The 21,261-nt window shown below is 44.5% G+C and overlaps 2 protein-coding genes across 8 annotated transcripts in view; both read right to left on the bottom strand.

Annotated features, from left to right (window-relative positions):
• eif4g3a (eukaryotic translation initiation factor 4 gamma, 3a) overlaps nucleotides 1–15,294 on the bottom strand; it is a 124,798-nt gene extending 109,504 nt beyond the window's left edge. For all 5 annotated transcript variants that reach the window (XM_084317433.1, XM_084317435.1, XM_084317437.1 and 2 more), the window contains exon 1: nucleotides 14,732–15,294. In XM_084317433.1, the coding sequence (XP_084173559.1) occupies nucleotides 14,732–14,892 (161 nt within the window). In that variant the 5' untranslated portion in view covers nucleotides 14,893–15,294. The remainder of the gene's footprint in view (nucleotides 1–14,731) is intronic.
• A 1,337-nt stretch (nucleotides 15,295–16,631) lies between these two features.
• Nucleotides 16,632–21,261, bottom strand: part of ece1 (endothelin converting enzyme 1) — a 41,901-nt gene continuing 37,271 nt past the window's right edge. For all 3 annotated transcript variants that reach the window (XM_084316550.1, XM_084316551.1, XM_084316549.1), the window contains 5 exons: nucleotides 21,061–21,171; nucleotides 20,502–20,569; nucleotides 19,877–20,067; nucleotides 19,223–19,318; nucleotides 16,632–17,871 (listed from right to left, as the gene is read on the bottom strand). In XM_084316550.1, the coding sequence (XP_084172676.1) occupies nucleotides 17,695–17,871; nucleotides 19,223–19,318; nucleotides 19,877–20,067; nucleotides 20,502–20,569; nucleotides 21,061–21,171 (643 nt within the window). In that variant the 3' untranslated portion in view covers nucleotides 16,632–17,694. The remainder of the gene's footprint in view (nucleotides 17,872–19,222; nucleotides 19,319–19,876; nucleotides 20,068–20,501; nucleotides 20,570–21,060; nucleotides 21,172–21,261) is intronic.

A 21,261-nucleotide genomic window follows, 5' to 3' on the forward strand; every position in this document is an offset into this window, starting at 1 on the left:
GAAAGGGAGATGGGAGAGAGAAGGCATACTTTGCAAGAAGATTGTAGAAAAAAAAGAAAAAAAATACAGCAGAAATATATGGGAGAAAGGACCTGCGATGTGGTGAGGGGAACGTGTGATACGGTGCCACAGAGAACAGACACACACACGCTAAACAAACACTAAACATGTAACATTTTTAACATTATACCCTGAATGACAGCAAGTTACCCCATTTATCCCCCATTGTGTGAAGTAGTGCATAGGCTGGTCTCTTCACACTGTAGTCACAGCCGAGGTGAGGGCAACAATAAGAAAACACATTGCAGAGAGAGCTGTGGTGGTTGAGAGAGAAAGAGCTATGTGGTTTAGAGAAGAGCTGTTGTGGTTGACAGAGAGAGAGCTGTGGTGGTAGAGAGAGAGAGAGAGAGAGAGAGAGAGAGAGAGAGAGAGAGAGAGAGAGAGAGAGAGAGAGAGAGAGAGAGAGAGAGAGAGAGAGAGAGAGAGAGAGAGAAGAGAGAGAGAGAGAGAGTGTGTAGAGAGAGAGAGAGAGAGAGAGAGAGAGAGAGAGAGAGAGAGAGAGCTGTGGTGGTCTAGAGCCTATGACAGAGAGAGAGAGAGAGAGAGAGAGAGAGAGAGAGAGAGAGCTGTGGTGGTAGACAGGCCTATGACAGAGAGAGAGAGAGAGAGAGAGAGACTGTGGTGGTAGCCAGCCTAGACGCGAGAGAGAGAGAGAGAGAGAGAGAGAGAGAGAGAGAGGAGAGAGAGAGAGAGAGAGAGAGAGAGAGAAGAGAGAGAGAGAGAGAGAGAGAGAGAGAGAGAGGAGAGATGTGGTGGTAGACAGGCCTAGACAGGAGAGAAGAGAGAGAGAGAGAGAGAGAGAGAGAGAGAGAGAGAGAGAGAGAGAGAGAGAGAGAGAGAGAAGAGGAGAGAGAGAGAGAGAGCTGTGTGGTAGACAGGCTTGACAGAGAGAGAGAGAGGAAGGAGGAGACAGGCCTATGACGAGAGAGAGAGAGAGAGAGAGAGAGAGAGAGAGAGAGCTGTGGTGTAGAGTAAGAAGAGAGAGAGAGAGAGAGAGTGAAGAGAGAGAGAGAGAGAGAGAGAGAGAGAGAGAGAGAGAGGTGGTGGTAGACAGGCCTATGACAGAGAGAGGGACGAGTGACACCAAGGCAACCTGATCTGTTTGGTCTGGCCTGGCCGAGCAGCGCTGGCTGACAGGGGTAGGCTGTGCTGTGGAATGTAAACAGACGGGGGAGGGAGGGAGAGCGAGCCAGGGCAGGTGAAACCAGGGTCCGGACCGCGGGGGCAACAGGGACACTTCTACCTGGGGTCACAGCAGCGGCGGCAGGCCGAGGCGGAAATAATAAGGTGAGACGGGAGACAGCAGACACCGCCGGGGTTTTGGCAATCTGGAGCGCATGACTCGTACTGGAATTACAATGTCTTCCGTTTGCTGCAGGCGCTCTTCACAGCTGAACTGGATCTAGGCAATTGTTTGCTATATGCAGAGTAAAGAGTTTGATTTGACACAGTTGTGGTGTATACGTGTGAATCCAAGAGAAAACACTGGGATTATAGCAATGAATGCATAGAAAAGCCAATAATCAAAAGTGCAGTGCGCTTGATTTGCACATCATCCACACTTACGCCAAGACTGCTCCGGAGCCAAGTACACAGACCACCCAATTAACTTAGTGATGTTTATTGTTGACAACAGCACGAGACTGCCGGGTACCCACGTGATGTGCAGGAATGTCAATGCAAAGAGGAAAACTCAAGAACTACTAGGCAGAACTACTAGGAATGTCTGACCACTAACTGTGTCCGACTCTTACCACCAAACCTGCACACACTACAACATATAACGTATACATGTCAGTTAGGGTACCTTACGTAATACTGCACCTGTGTATATGGTTTACTTTACTCATAGTATATATTCAGATTCCAATTCTTTATTGCCCATATTTATAATAACTGATAGGGCATACAGACCATCACCTGCACCTTTGATTACTTTGTTAATTATATAGTTTACGCTGTTCAGTTTTTTTCTTCTCATATGTTTTTATATTGAGATCTAATTGTATTGCCTATATTTATGTCTTTCTACTATTACCGTCCATGCCCATACCTGGACCCCCCCCCCCTCCCCATGCTGCTATGATGCCCGAATTTCCCAAGGGTATCAATAAAGGAATATTATTATTTGATCTTAAAATGTAACCTTATCTTTATATCCTAACATCATGAATGGCATTGCTAATGTGAATATAATGTCAGCAAGCTCTGTTGATTCATCTGCAGTTAGCAAGCCCACATCAAGCTTTGCACAGCTATTAAACGTTCTAATTCATGAAATTGAGAGCGGAGAACAAGACCCATTTATCGGTGCTAAGAATTATGAATGAGTAGCATAATGAGTAGTTTCATCCTCTCAGTGTCATTTATTTTTAATTGGTTGTTGGTTATGTATTTCAATAAACGAATAGCCTAAATGGGAAATGGGTTTCAGTTATTCTCCAAAGACGTCTAAGGCAAGCGCCTCATTCCTGATGGTTTATTCTGATCGGTTTGTGTGCGTGATGTGTGCGTAAAGAGAAGTTAAAAGAGTGAGGAGAAATTAAATATTTTAAAGGGGAACTATCTTATAAATGGCCTTTTTCAGTGTTTAGCATTGTTTCCTAGCTATGTGGACTTATATTAATATGATCTATGTCTCTAATTCTCATATTGGCACATTCTTCCAATTCTCCTCTCACAATATTCACCCTCACTGAACTGAGTCATCTGAAAATGTGCTGATTTGTGATGTCAGAGAGACTCAGCTGCATAATATGTGGCCCCATGTGGCATCAGGCCACACAGTGGTTGGAGCCAGCCTCAAAACGGCTTAAGATCTTGAGGTAGAAAATGCTGTTTTTGAGGACTTGATAAGAAATACAAAACAATGAATTAAAAAAAAAAAATTACAGAGGTGTTCCATAAACTCACAGGAATTGTGTAAAAGTGCCCAAATAGTGAAAGAAATAGTAAAATAGTTCCCCTTTAAGAGTACCTGATGTGGGAACAGCTAAACTAATTGATCAAAGTTAGAATGTGGCTCTCTATCCTACGCCTTAAACATTCATTGCTGGTGGGTCTTCCTAGGAAAGTAAGCAAGAAGAATGCCAAACATAGCCAGCACAATCAGCTGCGTTTTCATGTAGAATAATCTTAACTACCCACCTCATACTATAGTCTTTCTCTCTCTATAGTCATATACTCTGTATGATAGCATGTACAACAGTGCTATATATACATTTAGATATGTATATTTACAGCATATATATGTCTGAATATACCTGCATATAATTCTTCTATATACCTACTTATACACCTGCATATAACCCATATAACTCTCTATGATAGCATGTACTAATGCTGTATATACCGAATACATTTAATTTATTGATTTTATTGATCCACCATTGAACGGATATACATTTGATGGAAGGTATTACTGTAATTTCTCGTAGTAATTGGAGGCCAATTATTTTGTGACAAGACGTGATGAGTTAGCTAGCTCCAAGGAAGCATGTAGGTTGCCATTGCCATCGTCTGAAAGTGAAAGTACAGAAATATGTGGTCCTACATGTTTCCTGCCACTAATTAAGCACATTAAGAAGTTAAACTTAGATGGGATACATTTCTACAAATCAAGCTCAGACTGAAAGCTCCTTCTCCTCTTCTACAATCTACATCATTATATTCTGACTTCGAAGCACCTCAGCTAAAACTTACATTTAAAATCAAACACACAAATAAGCTAAAGCAGGGTGATAGATGCCATTTTTTGACATGCATTTTCTTTTCTTAGCATTTGAATGCTTGCAAATATCAAGAGATTTGGGGAGAAATCGGGAGTTCCCACCACCAGTTAATGTCAGAGGTTAGCCTTTCATTGTCAGGATGAGACTAAAGTGAATTAGTGCTTTAATGTAGATATTACCCACAAAGGCAGATGCACACACCCACTTCCAATAAAGCTCTGCTGCGAGTAGCAGCCACCGCCATGAAAGTGGCTGACCATACTAATTAGATCCCAGTCATTACTTTGACCTTCATTCATTTTCCACGAGAGAGGGCAAGCGCAATGTCATCTTACAGACTTACAACAGGGATATTGCTTCAGAAAATGGGATTGTCGGTATAAAATTAAGACGTCTTATTTGCAGAGTAATCATCTATACGAATAAGACAATTGACACCGGAGAAAAGGAGGTCATCGCCGAGTGATTCATGGCCCTGGTTTACTTTGATACAACGGACCAAGTACAACAGAGGAACGGGGGGAGGGGTGGAGGGTCCAATTGAGATAGCACTGAAGGATGCCAATTAACTGAGCTGGAAAGAACAGGCAAGGGCAATGCCCACTGATCTAAGCTCATGAGGCTCTAAGCCATGGATGTCAACACCAATCAAAACCCCAACAGGTCTGCCCCACTGAACCACAACACACTGGAGTCAATGGTCCACTCCTGGATGAAAACCAGCTTCCTCCAGCTTAAGGCAACTCTCATTGGCACACCCAAACAACTCTCCTTGGCCGGCAGCATATGTTCCTCCATCAACAGTCAACCCATCACTGTGTCCTCTGCTGTCACAAATCTTGGTGTCAAATTCAACTCCACACTCTCATTGTGAGCCCATATCAAAACATGCCCGTAAGACCTCCTTCTTCCACCTCAAAAAACATAGCTGGGCTAAAGCCGTCCCTCTCCAAACCTAAGCGGTCCACACCTACATCTTCTTCCGCATAGACTATGTAAACGCTTGCTGGTCTTCCTGCCAAATCCATTAGCCGTCTCCAACTCATCCAGAACAGTGCTGCCAGAGTTCTCACTCAACTCCATTGGCTTCCTATCCAACACTACAGGATAAACCTCCTCTTGACCTATAAAGCCCTAAATGGTCACTGCCCCTCAGCAACCTCATCACCATCCACAAACCCCCATGCTCTCCATTCAAACCAATCCCCAATGCTCCATGTACCGCCCACACGCCTCCAGATGATGGCGGATTGAACGTTCAGCTCTGTTGCCCCCAGCCTCTGGAATTATTTTCCTAACCACCTCATCGTTTTCTGCAGCATTCTGCAGAACGTGATTTATAGCCCTAAATGCATTATATTGATGATCAAATACAGTTTGATAGCGATCGGCGCGAGATAAACAATTTCAAATTGACGTGCTTCTAGAAGTTACTACTTATCATCTGATGTTGACCGGATGGGGGGGGGGGGGTCGTTTATAATTCCGTGGCCAACGTTAGATGATTCATCTAGTGTGGGTGATATGATCATTAGAGCAGTTTGTATCGAACACGGTAAAAAAAAATGCTGAAACTTACCCCAGTCTCCTCGGGCCGTTGGGCGATGAGCAAAAATATTCCTATTATGGAATGTTGAAATATGCAATCCATCTCCAGGTTGTATAATAGTATATATGTCCAAATCATGTTGTTTATCGAGTTATTGGTAACGGATCGCTATCCATTGTGTCTAGCTCGAGTCCCGGGACCTATAGCGAGTGATCGGACCGAATTTGGATGAGCACCAGTTTCCGTTTCCGGTTTCCGGTTTGGGCGATCCGCCGATCGGCCACCAGATGGCGCTCTTGAACCGTTGAGAGTTGAGAGGGGATCAACAGTAGATCTCAAGTCTCTGCGGGATAAATATGATTGCGATCACAGATTTTTGAAATATTGATCTCAATGACGTGTTACGGCGTCATTGGCAGAATTAGCATGGCGGGGAATGACGAGTTAAGGCGTCCTTGGCGATTAAAGTGTTAATGGACTTACATGGCAGGGATGCTCTGCTACAGGGCAGGGATGTGCTCATGGGCATTGGGCCGATACAGGGAATCTGTATCTGAGAATTCCCCCAATACTCAAATCCAATACAAAGAGCCACGTGTAACATCAGAAAATCAAAGCAACATGTTCAATCTCTTGAATGGAGGAGAAACAACAGACCACTACAGCATAGTTTTTCCCAGATTTAATCTAAATCTATAACGTAGGACCCCGAATCTGTACGGCAGTGAAGAAGAGGCATCGACCTGCGACAAACCCTGGGAAGCGACAGTCATGATTGGAGGATCGAGGAAAAGAGGGCGGGGCTTGAGATAGGTAAATTGGTGTGTCCCTAGTTATGTGAAACACCCCAGACATCTGCGCATATCAACCCCCCCCCCGGAGAATCATAGAATAACAGCCGAGGCCACGCCCTTCATCCCCTGACCCTGACGCAACCTGGACGCCCCATTTAGAGCCGCAGGGGAGGAAAAGCCGCTGCGGCTACTGCTGCCATCATTAGCTTACTGTAAAGCCACTTAAGTGCTGAGTGTGTATTTGACAGAGAGGGAAAGGGAGTGAGAGGGAGACACATGGAGGTTCATAGGCCTGCCTTAACAAGAAGACCTGCCTAATGGCAGAAAAATAGACCAGAAAAATCCACGGAGGGAAATTAATCTCCTTTTTTTGCTGACGTGACTAAAAATCAACTGGGAATGCGCTCGATTCACGTGAATACATTATTTCTACGAGTCAAAATGCCGATAAATAGCACCCATATTCGGATTATCCATTGTATAGCCATACGAAGCCCTCCCGGCACCCTCGGAATTGGCAGAGCCTCTACTCTCAGTCTCAGCGCAGGCTACCTGGAACTTACAGAGCACTGGGTTCAGAGTGGAGGCACAGGAAGTGAGTGGAGACAGCCCAGATGGTGCAGACACAAACCCTCCTTCTCTCTGCTGGCCCACTAGCCAGCCAGCTACACACACACACACACACACACACACACACACACACACACACACACACCATTAGATAAACACAGAGCTCACAAAGCTCCAACTGCCTGCATGCTGCTGCTGAGACTGCTCTTTCACTACAGTACTGACAATAGGTGTAAGGCCAGGGTATTCAACCCTCTTACCAGCCAGATCTTTGACTAAACTGATCCTGGAGAGAATCTATAGCCCAGGCCTGTAGGCTTTCATTCCCCCCACCCCCCCTTTTTTACAAGATAATCCTGTTTTTTGTGAGCCATCAAAAACAATTGTACATTATAACGGTACTCCGCTCAGAGCACAGTAGTAATTAAACCTGATGGCACTAATGGAAAAGCATTTTCTATTAGACAGAAAGCAATCATTTCAACCCATATCCAGTTCTCAAATAACAACCCTCGGCGACGGCAAGGCAACACTAACCTGCATAAAGTATTCATAACAACATAGGCTGTCCGTCAACAGCTCTACACCGCAAAATGCAGAATAAGCTTGAAAAGCTACAATAGATTTGGGTGCTTAAAGGCACTCCCTCCCTGCAAGGCGCAGACCTTAGCCTGTCTGAATGCCAGCTCAGAACAACTCAGCAGTTTATTTATAACGCCCCACAGTGAGTGTGCTCATGATAACATCTCAGCAGATAGGCTACAAGCAGCTGTTCAACAATATGAGGCAACAAACTGTGATGCACCAGCTGAGTACATACATTACCGAACTACTGCACCCATGGCTTCCCATCTCTGCCAATATCGACTGCATACTGAAAAGGTGGATTGCTTGGCTACTAGGCCACACTCAACTTGTTGTGAAGGATCAGATTAAACCGAATATATATATTTATTTATATATATATATTTAATTGTATTTGTATATCGTTTGATATCCCCTGTATATTCCTTGTACAATATGCACTGAATATCCCTTTAGTCTACTAAACAGCCCATAATAGTTTCATTCTACCATTGGACGAGAACCTGGCGCCAGGTTGCCATACCCCTAGGTCCAAGTTCAATCGTGCCGCCCAACATGTCGTGGCAAGCCCCGGTTCCGCGCAGGAATATGTCGGGCGAAATACGAATGGTACTATTTGTTCATAGCGCATATATATATGGCGCAAGTAAAGTAGAACTTTTTTTTAGTCCAGTTCTTTACCCTCCAACAGAGTGACAGACGCGAAGCCTCACCCACGACGCACGTGTGGTGTAGTAAGGCCTACTTGGCCCCAGAATAGGCATTGAGATATCGTGTAGATTAATAGTTGAATAGTCATAGTTTGGCACTATACCGTCGAGTTGGACGTATTCTATTAAGCTAATAATAGTCTATTTATGTATGGTGCATCGTTCGGTTAGAGTTCTAAAGTTATCAGTACCCCCATCGTTCCTGACGTTATCTGGACGCTTAACCAGGCTGGGCAGACCCCTAGTGGTGCTTGCATCCGAGGAGCTCCGGGCCAGGGCGACTGGACCTGTATATTGGATTACTCTACCCGGACGACGGCGAGCCTTCCACGGCTTGGATTATGCTTTGGGTGCTTTGATTATTCCATGGATAACGGCCAACACTGCGGAGTGTTGGAACTACCCCCCGGAGAGGACTCCAGGTGAGACGGCGCTCTACACCAGTGAGGACGCCTCACGTCTCTCCGTTGTGGACCGGCAGCTACCGTCCACCAGAGGGTCCAGCTGTATTCGTCTGCGGACCGAGGTTCTGTGGGCACCGTGTTCAAGACTTTGAATTCTCCCAAGAAACCGTCGGCCAGATGGGATACCGCCAGCGGCTTCTCTAACCCCCCCCTCCTACTGTCTTACAACCAGCGGGACCCCCCCCCCCTTAGTGTATCCAGCTATAATCATTTAAGTACCATCGCTATCGTTCCTAAATATTCCAGGTTGTATACTTACTCCCTGCGTAACCAGAGATTGGACATTCAATGTTGATTTACCTACGAATACTCATTTGCCATAAAAGTGCATATTTCAAATCATAAGTGTAAACAAGTGAACGTTGTATATACCTTTTGCTATATTAAACCTTCGATTTGTACATTTGTGTGGATTCGTTTCATCAGGTGGGAAAGTGTTCATCATACTTATATCATGTACTGGATGGCCAGAAGTTAAAGTACAAGAGGTAGTGGTATTAAATACCATATCTAACAATACAGTCAGGGAATTGTACCCCTCAGTTACACAACTAGTCACCCTAGTCACCCCATGTTGTCATTCTTTTTATGGGAACCCAAGTGAGGACAAAGCGAGGGGGGAGTGGGCCTACTGAAAGAGAACGAAGGTACTGTACCGTACAGGCTAACGCGACCAAGAATAAGGTTAGGTAGAGACACGGAGAAGATGATGGGAAGTGGGGAGGACTGTAAGTTTGCCGGCTCGGCAGCCGGGTGAGGAGGAGGGAGGGAGGGCCAAGGCAGGCTGACCTGGGCCTTTGTTGGCAGACGGTGGGAAGCGCCGCCTTGGCCTCTCGCTCTGAATGCTAAGCAGTGCTGCCATTGTCTGGGGGGTGCAGCAGCAGCAGCCGCATGCGCCGGGTGTTTCTCTGGCAACCAGGAGCAGCAGAACCCCCCCCCCCCCCCCCCCGAACCACCACCACACCTCATAACCCTCCCTCTCAAATCCTCCACATATGAAGCTCGACAAACGCACGCACATGGGAACATCCCACGACTGGAAAATCCCATCCGTTGGGAGCAGAGGGCAGACGGAGCATAACATGCTCCCACACTCCTGACCTCGGAGAGCAAGGGAGAACGAGAGGACACGGTGGGTTTTATATAGACAAGAAATCACAAGCAACACGGTCTGCTGGGTTACAGGCATCATGCAGCTGTGATGTACATTTTACATTTAGTCATTTAGCTGACGCTTTTATCCAAAGCGACTTACAAGTTCTGTACGACAAGTCATCAGGAAGGGTACAACTCTATCAGCTGAGTAACAATGTTCAATGTTTAAGGGCTGGCACAAACAATTAGAATTCTGCATTCATTCATTACATGGAATCTTAATTCAGTAGCTTCATTTTTATGTTTTTATAATACACGCAAAAGCAAACAGAACTTTTGTTACCGTTTCTGTAGTCGGGGGGGGGGGGGGGGGGCAGGTTAGACAGGATTCAACCACTTGTTAGCAGTTTAGCTGCCAACTTCTAAATAGTGCCAAATATACGTTCCTGCCCACAGGCTTACTTTAATAAAGGGTCAGATTTGATTGCAGAGAACACAAACTAGACGCTAGCCCCCTCAACCCAAACAAGGCACAGACAGGGCAGCAGGAATCAAACGTTTATTTTGATAACTAAGAAACTAGTCTGCAAGATTCTCATTTTGTTTTGGTGATCTCTATTGGTGATAAGTGATCATTGCTCTTGCATTTTTGCACTGTATTGACTTGCTTTCCATCTTGAAAGGTCATGCCAACTACTGACCTAGTCTTACATTCATTACAAACAGGCTGCTGTTGCTGCTGGTGACAGAAAACACATCACTTCCTGTGTGCCAGATGATTTTCCCGGGAATGTCCTATTAGACACCAGTGTTTAGAACAGCCAAAATCAGCTAATGTAAAAGCATTCTTGAACTCTGTATGGGTAGAATTACTATTGTGTTATATCAATTGGAAATAGAGTGGCAAAATAGACATCTGATAATGACAGAGATGAGGCACAGAAATATGGACAACTAAAGCCCAGCAAAACCAGAACTTGTATGTCGGAATAAGAATGAAAATTAAATCGGTAGCCTACCCCTACATCCCTTCAGTGACTTTGGAGTGTTCATTCTGCAACGAGTGGGATTGTGGATAGAATGCGCACTTGTCTCGTCCTCCGCGCTTCATGACAAACCGTGTTCCTTTCTTCAGGAGAATAGGTAACGATAGGATATATTTTGAACTACGATAACTAACAAACATGCTCAACACTGTGGTTAATTATGAAATGTTAATATTGTTGTTTTTAACTGTGTTTTTGAGATGGGAGTATTTTGATAGGAGTATTTGAAGCCTGTAAGATGGTGTTATTTAAATTTAGGAGGTGGTCCACGCTGTACTTGCGGGATTGGTATTGTTGGCTACAGCCTGAGGCTAATATTAAGGATAGGCCACAATTACTATGGCAAAGAGATAGTTACCGCATCAATACGAGCGCTTTTGGTATGAGTAGACTGAACATATACTTAGTCACTTTCAAATGCAGTTGCAATCCAATTATGTTAAATCTAATCTCAGCGAAGTCATATAGTGTTGTTACAACAAGAATAAATTGTTACTTGGGACACGTGGTCTAGGTCAGACTCAGACCTAAAGGAAAAAGCTGTTGGTCTGCTAGTGGTTAACAGGTGTACATCTGCATAAGCATCAGGATGCCAGTGCCACCACTGGCCATAGTATTATCGTGGAAAGGTTCAGATTAGAGTGTAGCACAATATCAGATAGCTCTTGAGTGTATCCAGTCATCAAGCTAAAATAGGCCAATCCAGGGAATTGTAATACGATTTCCCCCCCAAAGTAAAAATAAAACAACCACGCTCTTGTGAGGTGCGGGATCCCATAGTGATCAAATTCTTTTTTTTTTATCTACTTTTTTCTCCCATTTTTCTATTTTTCTCCCATCCCAATTTCGTATTGTCCAATTCTACCCTCCCCTGTCTCGAACGCTGTTAGGCCATGCCTTCCACAAGCCGGCTGCAATGTGGATGAAGCCTTACATCACGTGTCCCCTCCGGTACTCGAGGAAGCAGCCGTCGCATCTTTTCACCTGCACAGCGCGATCTCTCAGCGGCGAGGGTCTGCGTGGGAGGGACACGCCCAGGGAGCGAAATTAACTTTTTGACTCACCGGCCAGTGGCGGGTAGATGGGAAGAATCTACCCGCCAAGCATATTTCCTACCCACCAACTTTTTTTTGATAAATATTTTTTTTATTATTATTTTATATAGATTTTTTTTTAATAAAATATATATATTATATAATCATACTTGTGGTTGTGTTATCTGCGAGACATCGCCACCTCGCTGTCTGCAAACAGCTCCACTGTCTGTGTGTATACTCGAGTGGCCTCCAGCTCCAGCAAGGATTCTCCGGGGGTGCAGCTGGACCCTAAACGCTACATTCAGCATGCAAAAGAATTCTCCGGCGCTGCACCTGGACCCTAGTCAGCAGCCCTCACTCATGCGATGTAAACCAGGGACTCGAATACGCATGTTGTAGGACATTGATGCCAAGAGCTATCTGTAGCTACTGCTGGATGGCGTTGGGACAACGCCTCAGTGAACTATTTAGTTTACTGCGACATTTCGTAGTGACTAGTTACCTAGCCAACGGAGGTATTATGCACTGGACTATTGCTGGAGGATTTGTTGATGTCGGGAGCTATCCGTAGCTAGCCGGCTGGATAACGTTACACAATGCCTCGTGTATTAAACTAAGTGAATAGTTGACTGGGTCATTTTGTAACGGTAGCTAATGTTATCTCACGAAGGTCCCACACTGACTAGACTAACGTCACGGTGAGGCAATAGCCTCTGTTTACATGCAGGCATACAGGGGTAGGAGCAGCAGTGCTAAGTGCTAACTAACGTCACGGTGACTCGGAGGCAATAGCCTCCGTTTACATGCAGCATACAGAAACAGGTGGGGAGGGGGTAGCAGCAGCAGTGCGCGGTGCGCGCTTCATGTCTGCTGAGACAGCGAGTGAGAACTCCGCTAAAGAATTTGATCATGATTTTCGGGTTTCACATGACTATTTGATTGAGCGCCACACGGCGCTCAGACGTCTCAGTGGGAGGCGCCAAACGTAAAAACTGAGCGCAAATGGCGGGTGGCGCTCTCTAATTTCGGTCCCTGGACACGCCGCCCCCGTCGCTTCCTGATTCTGCTGCGCAGGCGCACCAACCGACCTGTAGGAGTCGCTGTCCACTACGTCCGATCCCCACCCATCAGCTTTCCCACCCCTAACACTGCCAATTGTGTTAGTATGAACGACCAGCCAAGCTGATAGCAATCTGGAGAGCTGGGCTCGAATCCAGCGTCTCCTGCATTGGTGGCGAGCGCCTTGCCCACTACACCACCTAGCCGCCCATCATAAAATTCTTTATTATAAATATGTATCCGACCCTATCCACTGCCAAAGTATCCCATTAAATATATATATATTTTTTAATGGTTATGTTCTGAATTTTTGACCCCTAGCCCCATTTCCTTCCTACTAATGATAGTGTCGATCAGTAAAGTATGTTCTCAGCACAATCCATGCTGCTCTTTCATACAGGATACCCACAAAAACACATGCTGAAACTTACTCCACAGTACATGCACCCAAAGTAGGTTCCAGTGTTTATTTCAGGGCTTGTACAGACTGGAGTGAGGACCCACTGACTTGACAATTGTTTTGCGATTAACTAACAGGAGCTGCGGGTATCCAGTATGGAGAACATCATGGATCGACAACAGCGCTGCTAAGTAGGAAATAGGGTTAGGGGGCAAACATTCTAAACTTACCCTTTAAGGGTGCAGTTGCATGCCCAACCGGTTATTAGCATCATCAAGGTGACATGTATCAACCAAAGTAGGTTCAGTTTGATGTGTCCAGGGAGAGAGTTAAGATTGTTCCCTGGAATGATCAGAACTATAACATAGGTGTCAGTAGCACCTGGTGGCTCTGGCTGTGGAAGGGAGAGAACTGGGTGCCCAACGAGAGCTTTAACACAGATGCACATCTCTCTGCCACACACAAGACACAGAAAGTCAACCTAATCCTCTCGCACTTCTGCCACCACGCTGTAAATAAAACAGGTGACATAACGATGGTGCATAATAGAACCATAACAGAATAGTAACATTCCACAATGGTGCAGAATAGAGTAGTGTACAATATTTCAGCAGTAATACATCATTCTGTTTTAACAGATAAACTTAGTAAATGGTTGCTAAAAGATCCATTTGGGGGGGGCAAGGAGAGAACACCAATAATAATCAATTGGCAAGTAAAATATGTTAATCTGGAATTCAAAGAGAAACACAAAGCTGCTGCAATATCCATGAGCAGAATGAACGATTTTTTTGGTAATCCGCTGATATTAACTGGTGCCTACCGAGCAAAAACACAAACGTCAGCAGCTGTCAAGGCGGTCATGAAAGTAGTTGCCGGCTTACAGCCTCCTGTCATCTCTGGAGCTGCCTGGGCCTGGCACTCCCGGGCCTGTCCGAGTCAGTGTAGCTAACGTCGGTCAGGTAGTTGGAGGAACTGGGGAGAATATGTGTCAAGTTAACCGGTAGTGCCCAAAACCTTGCTATCGGCGACATTAATCCCATTATTAAACCACTGGTCACAGTCCTCCTGTATTAAACTGTCAGTGCTGCTGCGCCGCGTCTCCAGAGGCGGTGCTCTGCTGGTGGATCCACGGCTGCTAACCGCTAACGGAGCTAATGTACGTTGTTAGCGGGCTGCTGGCGGAACAAAGCCGGTCACGTTAGCCGGTGTGTCAATCCTGGACGGTTAACATCATCACCAGTGACATGGCTTTTCTCACAGTTCAAAAGACAGTACATTTACATTACATCTTACAAAATAGTCAACGCATTGTTGCGCATAGCGAGCGTTTCAACTGTGGTTAATTAAGTCAACGTGGAAAGCTTAGCGTAAAATAGCGTTACAGCTAACGTTAGCTAGCTACCAGCCGGCTTACTAGCTACAGTTAGCATGCTAGCTAGCTGGCTATCCGCCCCCTCCCCTCCCTGCTCCGTCCGTACGAAACATCCCTCTCGATTCCCGCATCCAACATCATCAATTATCGTGAATAAAAGCAACCAAACACTGTTTTTTTTATATTTATACGCGAACGTGAAAGGCATTGCACATAATAGGTCATTTGCATGTCAATGATTGACGCCAAAGGATACTGAGGTGGCAGCAGAGCAGGCTGAGGGGCGCTGTGGGCTCCCGGCGGCAGGGACACGGAGGTCAGGCTGGCCCGCAGCTGGCTCGACGGTGAAGGGCCGGTTCCAGCTCCGCTGACTGCGACAGTGGCGGGTTTTGGGACTACTTTCGGTGGCAAACTCATCGCAAAAAAATTAACAAAAGAAAACAATACACTAATAAATACTGATTAAAACAATATCTACCTTGCATACATATATAGCAAGCCTTGGAAATTCATAAAGCAGGCCCCAAAATCCCTCTTGACGAACTGGGATAATAACGAGCTCGAATAGAAAACACAAATGTCTTTTTCATGGAAAGTCGCTGTTCGGATCAGCGGTGCTATTCATGGGGACGGTGGGGAGGTTCGCCTCCCTTGCCCGCCCGGGACCTCCACGGATCCGGCTCGGTTCAGCTCTTCAAAGAAATATTGCCGCGATCTTGCCTCCTTCAGCAATTTAGCATTTCTTCTCAGCAAGTGTTTTTTCTATCATTTTCTCTCACGGAGATGGGAGACTTCGTCAACATGGCGTTGCGGCCGCTTCCAGCAGTCCGGGCAGGACAGACGATTCGGCAATTCTCGATCGGTTACGGAAATGTTCGGCTTATCTAGAAGGCTATCAAAAGGATGCTTCATGTGTCCAAAAATCTATGCGTAACAAAGCAGTGGCTCTCAAAGTTTTTCATGTCAACGACCCCCAAATGGAAAGGTATTTGGCCAAGGACCCCCATTTGATAAGATTGTGTCCCATAATATTATTTAATCCAGAATTCCTTGACTATACTGTAGGTCGAGAGATAACAGAGGAGGGAGCAGAATAGTAATTCATATACATTATCAATGTACTAACTTTTGGTGAAGAAGATATTAGCGGAATTAATTCATGTTAGTGAAATTAATTAATATTCCCTATTTTGCTGGGGACCCCCTGGAACCCCTTCTAGGACCCCTGGCGGTCACCAGACCACACTTCAAGAATCACTGTAATAAAGATGAGTGATTTATGATTATTTTTCTGTTTTCATGATGGATAAATAGCCATAGCCATCCCCACCCAACCACCTCCAAATAATGTACAGTTAGTTCCCCACCCTACCTACCCCCCCCCCCCCCCCCCACCCCACCTACCCAACCTCCTCCAATGTACAGTTTCTTCCCCCTCAAATGTATATAGTATACTCTCTTTTTTAGACTCTTTTTGTATCACAAACAGTACTGTATTTGTAGATCTGGTGTCATAAATGTCTAGATGTAGCAGTACTGTCTATCTGTATGTCATGTATGTCATATGTTACAATTAATTGAAAATGGGGGACCCTGATGTAAACAAGACGAAAGTCTTTCTCTGGTCTGCATCACCTTAACAATTGTGTGTATTGAGCTGTACGGTATTGTACCCATTCTGCAATCTGTTAATACAAATATCAATTAATCAATAGGTGAATGAATTTGTGGAGTGGTGTGTACTTATTAACATGTGAAACATGTATTGGCTAGTTTATCGTTAGTGTATCAAATTAAAAATAAACATCAAACCACATAACCCATGCATGCATAATTATTTCAGCGACAGTTAGTTACAGGCTAGAATCAGGTTCGAGGTCTGTGATATCAGACAGAGCCGTCCTCACAAGTCTGCATCACAACAGCTTGGATTCATGTGTGTTTAGCGACATCTAGTGTCCATATTTTTGAATGCATGGCGAGTTTTATTATAATCTTTTGATTCTCTTGTGAAGTCGCATGTCTGTATGCACAACACGGTGTGTTTAATTTACTCACTGCACGCAAGGCACAAATTACATCCCTATATTTTCTACCTCATCCTACCTTGTCAAGTGAAAACCTTGAGCACATGTATGTATTACACAGAGAAGGGATCATTTTGGGGAAGGTTTTATTATACAAAATAATTCACGAGAAAAAATTATTAACAATAAAAGAGGTATCCAACAGATAAATCACGGGTTTGAATACATTGCATGTGAACTTTACCAATGGTGTTTTTATCCTTGAATGTTTTTCTTACGCTTAAGTACATACTATCCTTCATAATTTTGCTCACTTACCTCAATTTTACATCATGGAAATTTAAATGACAGCAATGTAACATTACAGCACTGTAGTTCAACCTGTCTTGCTTCTAGATTACAAAAATATATTTTTAATATATTTTGATACAAGGAACACGTCATTACATACTGCATTATATAGTGGACTGTGGCCGAATACTAAGCTCACATTCAACACAAAATTGCATTCTTGTCTTCATAGATACTGTATGCTGTAGAACTGAGTGCATAACAAGTGTCAGCTTTATCTGATGACTCATTGGAAAATATATTATGGCTTTGATGATTCCCATTATGTCCTTTGTATTTTCTATCTTCTCAAGACACAACTATAGTAGATTGTCCCATGCATGGTCATATACTGTAGGCATGTGGCACATGACCCCAGATTAAATGGTTTATCGTGGATACAAAGTGAAAAGTGAGGAGAAGAAAAAAAGAAAACACATTAGTCAGTGTCGTAGAATAGGCATAAGGCAGCTCACAACATTTGATACAACATTTGATGAGAGTGGTTCCCCCTCATTTTTGTAACCATTCTGTTGGTTTCCAGTGTTAAAATTGTTCCACCTATAAAACATGAAGGGGAATTTCAGAGTTCAATAAGTTGGGGGGGCTTTTCTAAACCATCCGTCTTTCTGAAGCCGGGTGGAGCTCAACTTCCAGCATCAGCTCACATGAGGCACGGTTTTGTCCTGGCGGGCAACCTGAGAAGCGCTGAGTGGTAAGGCAGTTGGGCTTTCAGTGGCTTTAGAGACCAGTGTTCTCCAATCCTGGGAGACTTTTTCTTATCACTACCACCTGTTTTGTAGCCCCCCCCCCCATCCATTTGACCACCACCTGTCAAAGAGGTGTCCTGTGCGTTGAGGCATCACCAAAGCTCGCACTTGTGTTTGGGGTTCATGGGGGCATCTACCTTGCAGCCAAAGTGCTTTGAGAATTCGTGTGAATTGGAGATGGTGCCGATGACTCTGAACCTCGACGGACTGTGAGGATCTGTGATCACTCCCTCGTGTGAACTTTCGGGAGTCCTAACGGAGCACCATACCTGCAACAACGAAGGGAGACAAAGTAAGGAAGTGAAAAGAGAACTAATTCACGTTGTATACTGAAATTATTCATCCAGACATGAGCAGTTATGAGAGGGCACAGAAATGCTCCGCAATCTTTATGTTTCGCCACAATAGAAAATGGTTCTCATTTGTTAATAATTCTGCATGTGTAAATGGTTTAAAGTTGGTCTAATACTGTGCCACAATTTACTTAAAATACACAAAACATGAATGCCATCTGTTTCCAAGGATTCACTAGAATATAATTCTGCAACGACCAGGAGGGAATTGGCATAATGACTAAATTGGGGAATGGGAGAAAGCATGAGGACAGATCATGGGGTCACCAAAATCAATAGAGTTCATCTAGGGGTCATTAATCTGCACTGCAAATCTGAAAAGATTGGAATGAAAGCTATTTCAGTTATCGCCTTCAAAAGTAGGATATTAATGTTTGGCCTGATGGCGGCGCTAGAGGAAAGATCATGGAGTCACCAAAACCAATAGGCTTTCTACCTCTAGGTGTCATGAATGTGCACAGCAAATGATAAATTATTCTAATGAAAGCTATTTGAGATTCACTTATTTAAACATTAAAAGTTTGGACTGATGGTGGCGCTAGAGGAAAGGACATGGGGTCACCAAAATCAACAGGGTTCCTCCTCTAGGGGTCATAAATGTGCACCACGAATTTGAAAAGGTTACAATGAAAGCTCTTTGAGTTATCTCGTTAACATAAAAAGATCTGTGGTGGCGGTGGCGGCTCAGGGTGAATCTATAATATCCTGACGCTTGTTTGGGGATATAATGAGTTTGATGGTGCATGTCTAAAAAACTCTCTGTTAAAAGTTGCATGTTTTTTTTTTTTATTATTATCTTTTTCCCCCTCCTTTTTTCCGATTTTTCTCCCATCCCACTGTTAGTCGTTATGCCAATTCCCTTCCTGGTTGTTGCGTACCCCCACCCCCCCCCCCCCTACATGTGCAGCCAGCCGGCAGCCGGCAGCCAGCCTGGCAGCGCAGATTCTCACCGGGAGAGTGTAACGTGTGGAAGGTCACACTACCTTTCTCCAGATCCTACCCTCGCTGTGCAGGCGCCCCGACCGAACTGTAGGGGTCGCTGTCCACAACGCCCAGGACCCACTCACGGCTTCCCTCCCCCTAACTCAGCCAAACGAGTTAGTATAGCGATCAGCCCAAGCCAAGGCAATGCTGACTCTCCGGGAGTCGAGACCGCAGCCTCTTGCATTGGTGACGAGCACAATCTCCGCTACGCCACCTGACCGCCCCATGTATTTTGTTTGATAAATTAGGTCCTGGAAGATACATTTAGAGGAAAGAGACGAACCTGGGCAAATCCAACAAAAAACAACTGATGATTAGTCATCCCCAGGGAGGGCAGTGTGGCCTCTTCTCCATTCTTCTTGATCCAGTTCACATAAGCCTTCAAAAGTAACAAAATATCCAAAAGTTACTTCCCGTGGAAAAGTGGGAAAAGTTCCATTTAGCTCTTCCACAGTATTATTCTCTCCTAGCTGATCCACTAGGCCTCGGGCCGGCCGCTTTCCTGCCATACGATGTGCTCGTCTGCTCCATAACCTATGACTTTTTCATTAGATGGAAAGAATGTGTGAGTGGTGAAGGAGTAACCTGACCAGGGCACCCAGAGCCACCTGTTGCCTTTCCAGGCCCTTTTCCCACCAACAGATTACTGACATGACCCACAATAGACCTAACAAGTGGAAGTAACGCAACAGGTCAATGTCAGATCTGAGTAATTTCCCAGAACTTGTTCATATTGGATCGCACACTATGGTTGGGAACACAATGGTAAATGCTATGACTTTCTATAAAATTATGTTTTTAGTTTTTATTCATAAATAGACAATGTTTTTTTTTCTCCTCATATGAAAAAGCTAATAAAACAACAATAACAACACCCAGCTACCACATACACATATAGTGTGCTAGGATAATCATAGCTCCTTATCTAACATCAGACCTTGTAGGCAGCCTTGAGTCCACCATTGTCAGCAATATTCTCCCCCAACGTGTGTTTCCCGTTCAGGGGCTCCTTGTTAATGCTGTAGTTATTGTACTGTTCCACCATACACTGCGTCTGCTTCTTAAAGGCCTCCACCGACGAGTTCTTCCACCAGGACCTCAGGTTGCCATCTTTGTCGTATTCCCTCCCTTTCAAATAAACAAACATACACACAAGGGGAAAAAACAACAACAACATGTTACTAAACCCTCTGATTAAAGTCACGTTCAATCATTATCATGTCATATGAGCAACGTGCTTTGCAATTCTGTGGGAAAAAAATACAAATAAATAAATAAATAAGTAAACAAACATGAACATTACATTTACATTTAGTCAAACATCCAAAGCGACTAACAAATTGTGAACAACAAGTCAGCATGAGAGGTACCTCTCTGGCAGCTAAGGGTCAGTGGAATTGTTCGTCAAATAGTAACGAGCTTGAGTGTTACACTCTGAGTGCATAGTAGTATAGACATATTAGCATGATAAGTAGTAGTATAATAATAGTAGTAGTAGCATAGTAGTAGGGTACATAGTAAAGAGACATTAAGAAGGTCTTTTTCTTTTTCTTTTAACCAACCTTGGTCGTCAAAAGCATGGGTTAGCTCATGTCCCATCACTACACCAATTCCACCAAAATTAAGCGCTCTGGGGGGGAAAATGTAACATAACATAACATTTCACTATATTCACAAATACAACACTTTGATCCATCAGAAAATGTGGGGGGTTGAGATCATAAAGGGGGGGTGATGAATTACATTCTAAACAACATTCATTAACATAACGTGCCATTTGGTGGACGGGCACCTTTTGTCCAAAGTGCATCACAGTATAAGATGGGTTTCCTGAATGGGACTCCTTACTCTGGCAGTGTTGATGCCGTGCTGTACTCACTGAGCTACAGGAGCGTTAACCCTTTCACTACCACACTACCAAATGGTTAACCCTTTCACTGCGACGATACAGAAAGGTAACCCTTTCACTACCACACTACAAAAGGTTAACCCTTTCACTACCACACTACAGACGGTTAACCTTCTGTAATGTGGTAGTGAAAGGGTTAACTTGGGGTGAAATGCCAGAAACAATGCAGCGGAAAGGAAGTGGAAAAAGACTCCGTAGAAGTGGAAACATACTTAGGCCAGGTACGGCTGTAGAACGGAGCCTGGAGAATTCCTGCTGGCAGAACCATCTCATTCTTGGTAGGATTGTAATATGCGTTCACTGTTGGAGGGGTCATGCTCCACCTGCAAAACAAAGGACACCACACAAAGCCATGAAAGCTGGAATATGGCAGTAGTGTCTCCACTTCTTAGCGGGTAGGTACGATATTCCAC

This window comes from Notolepis coatsorum (assembly GCF_963971535.1).
Source record: "Notolepis coatsorum genome assembly, chromosome: 6".
Lineage (NCBI taxonomy): Eukaryota > Metazoa > Chordata > Actinopteri > Aulopiformes > Paralepididae > Notolepis > Notolepis coatsorum.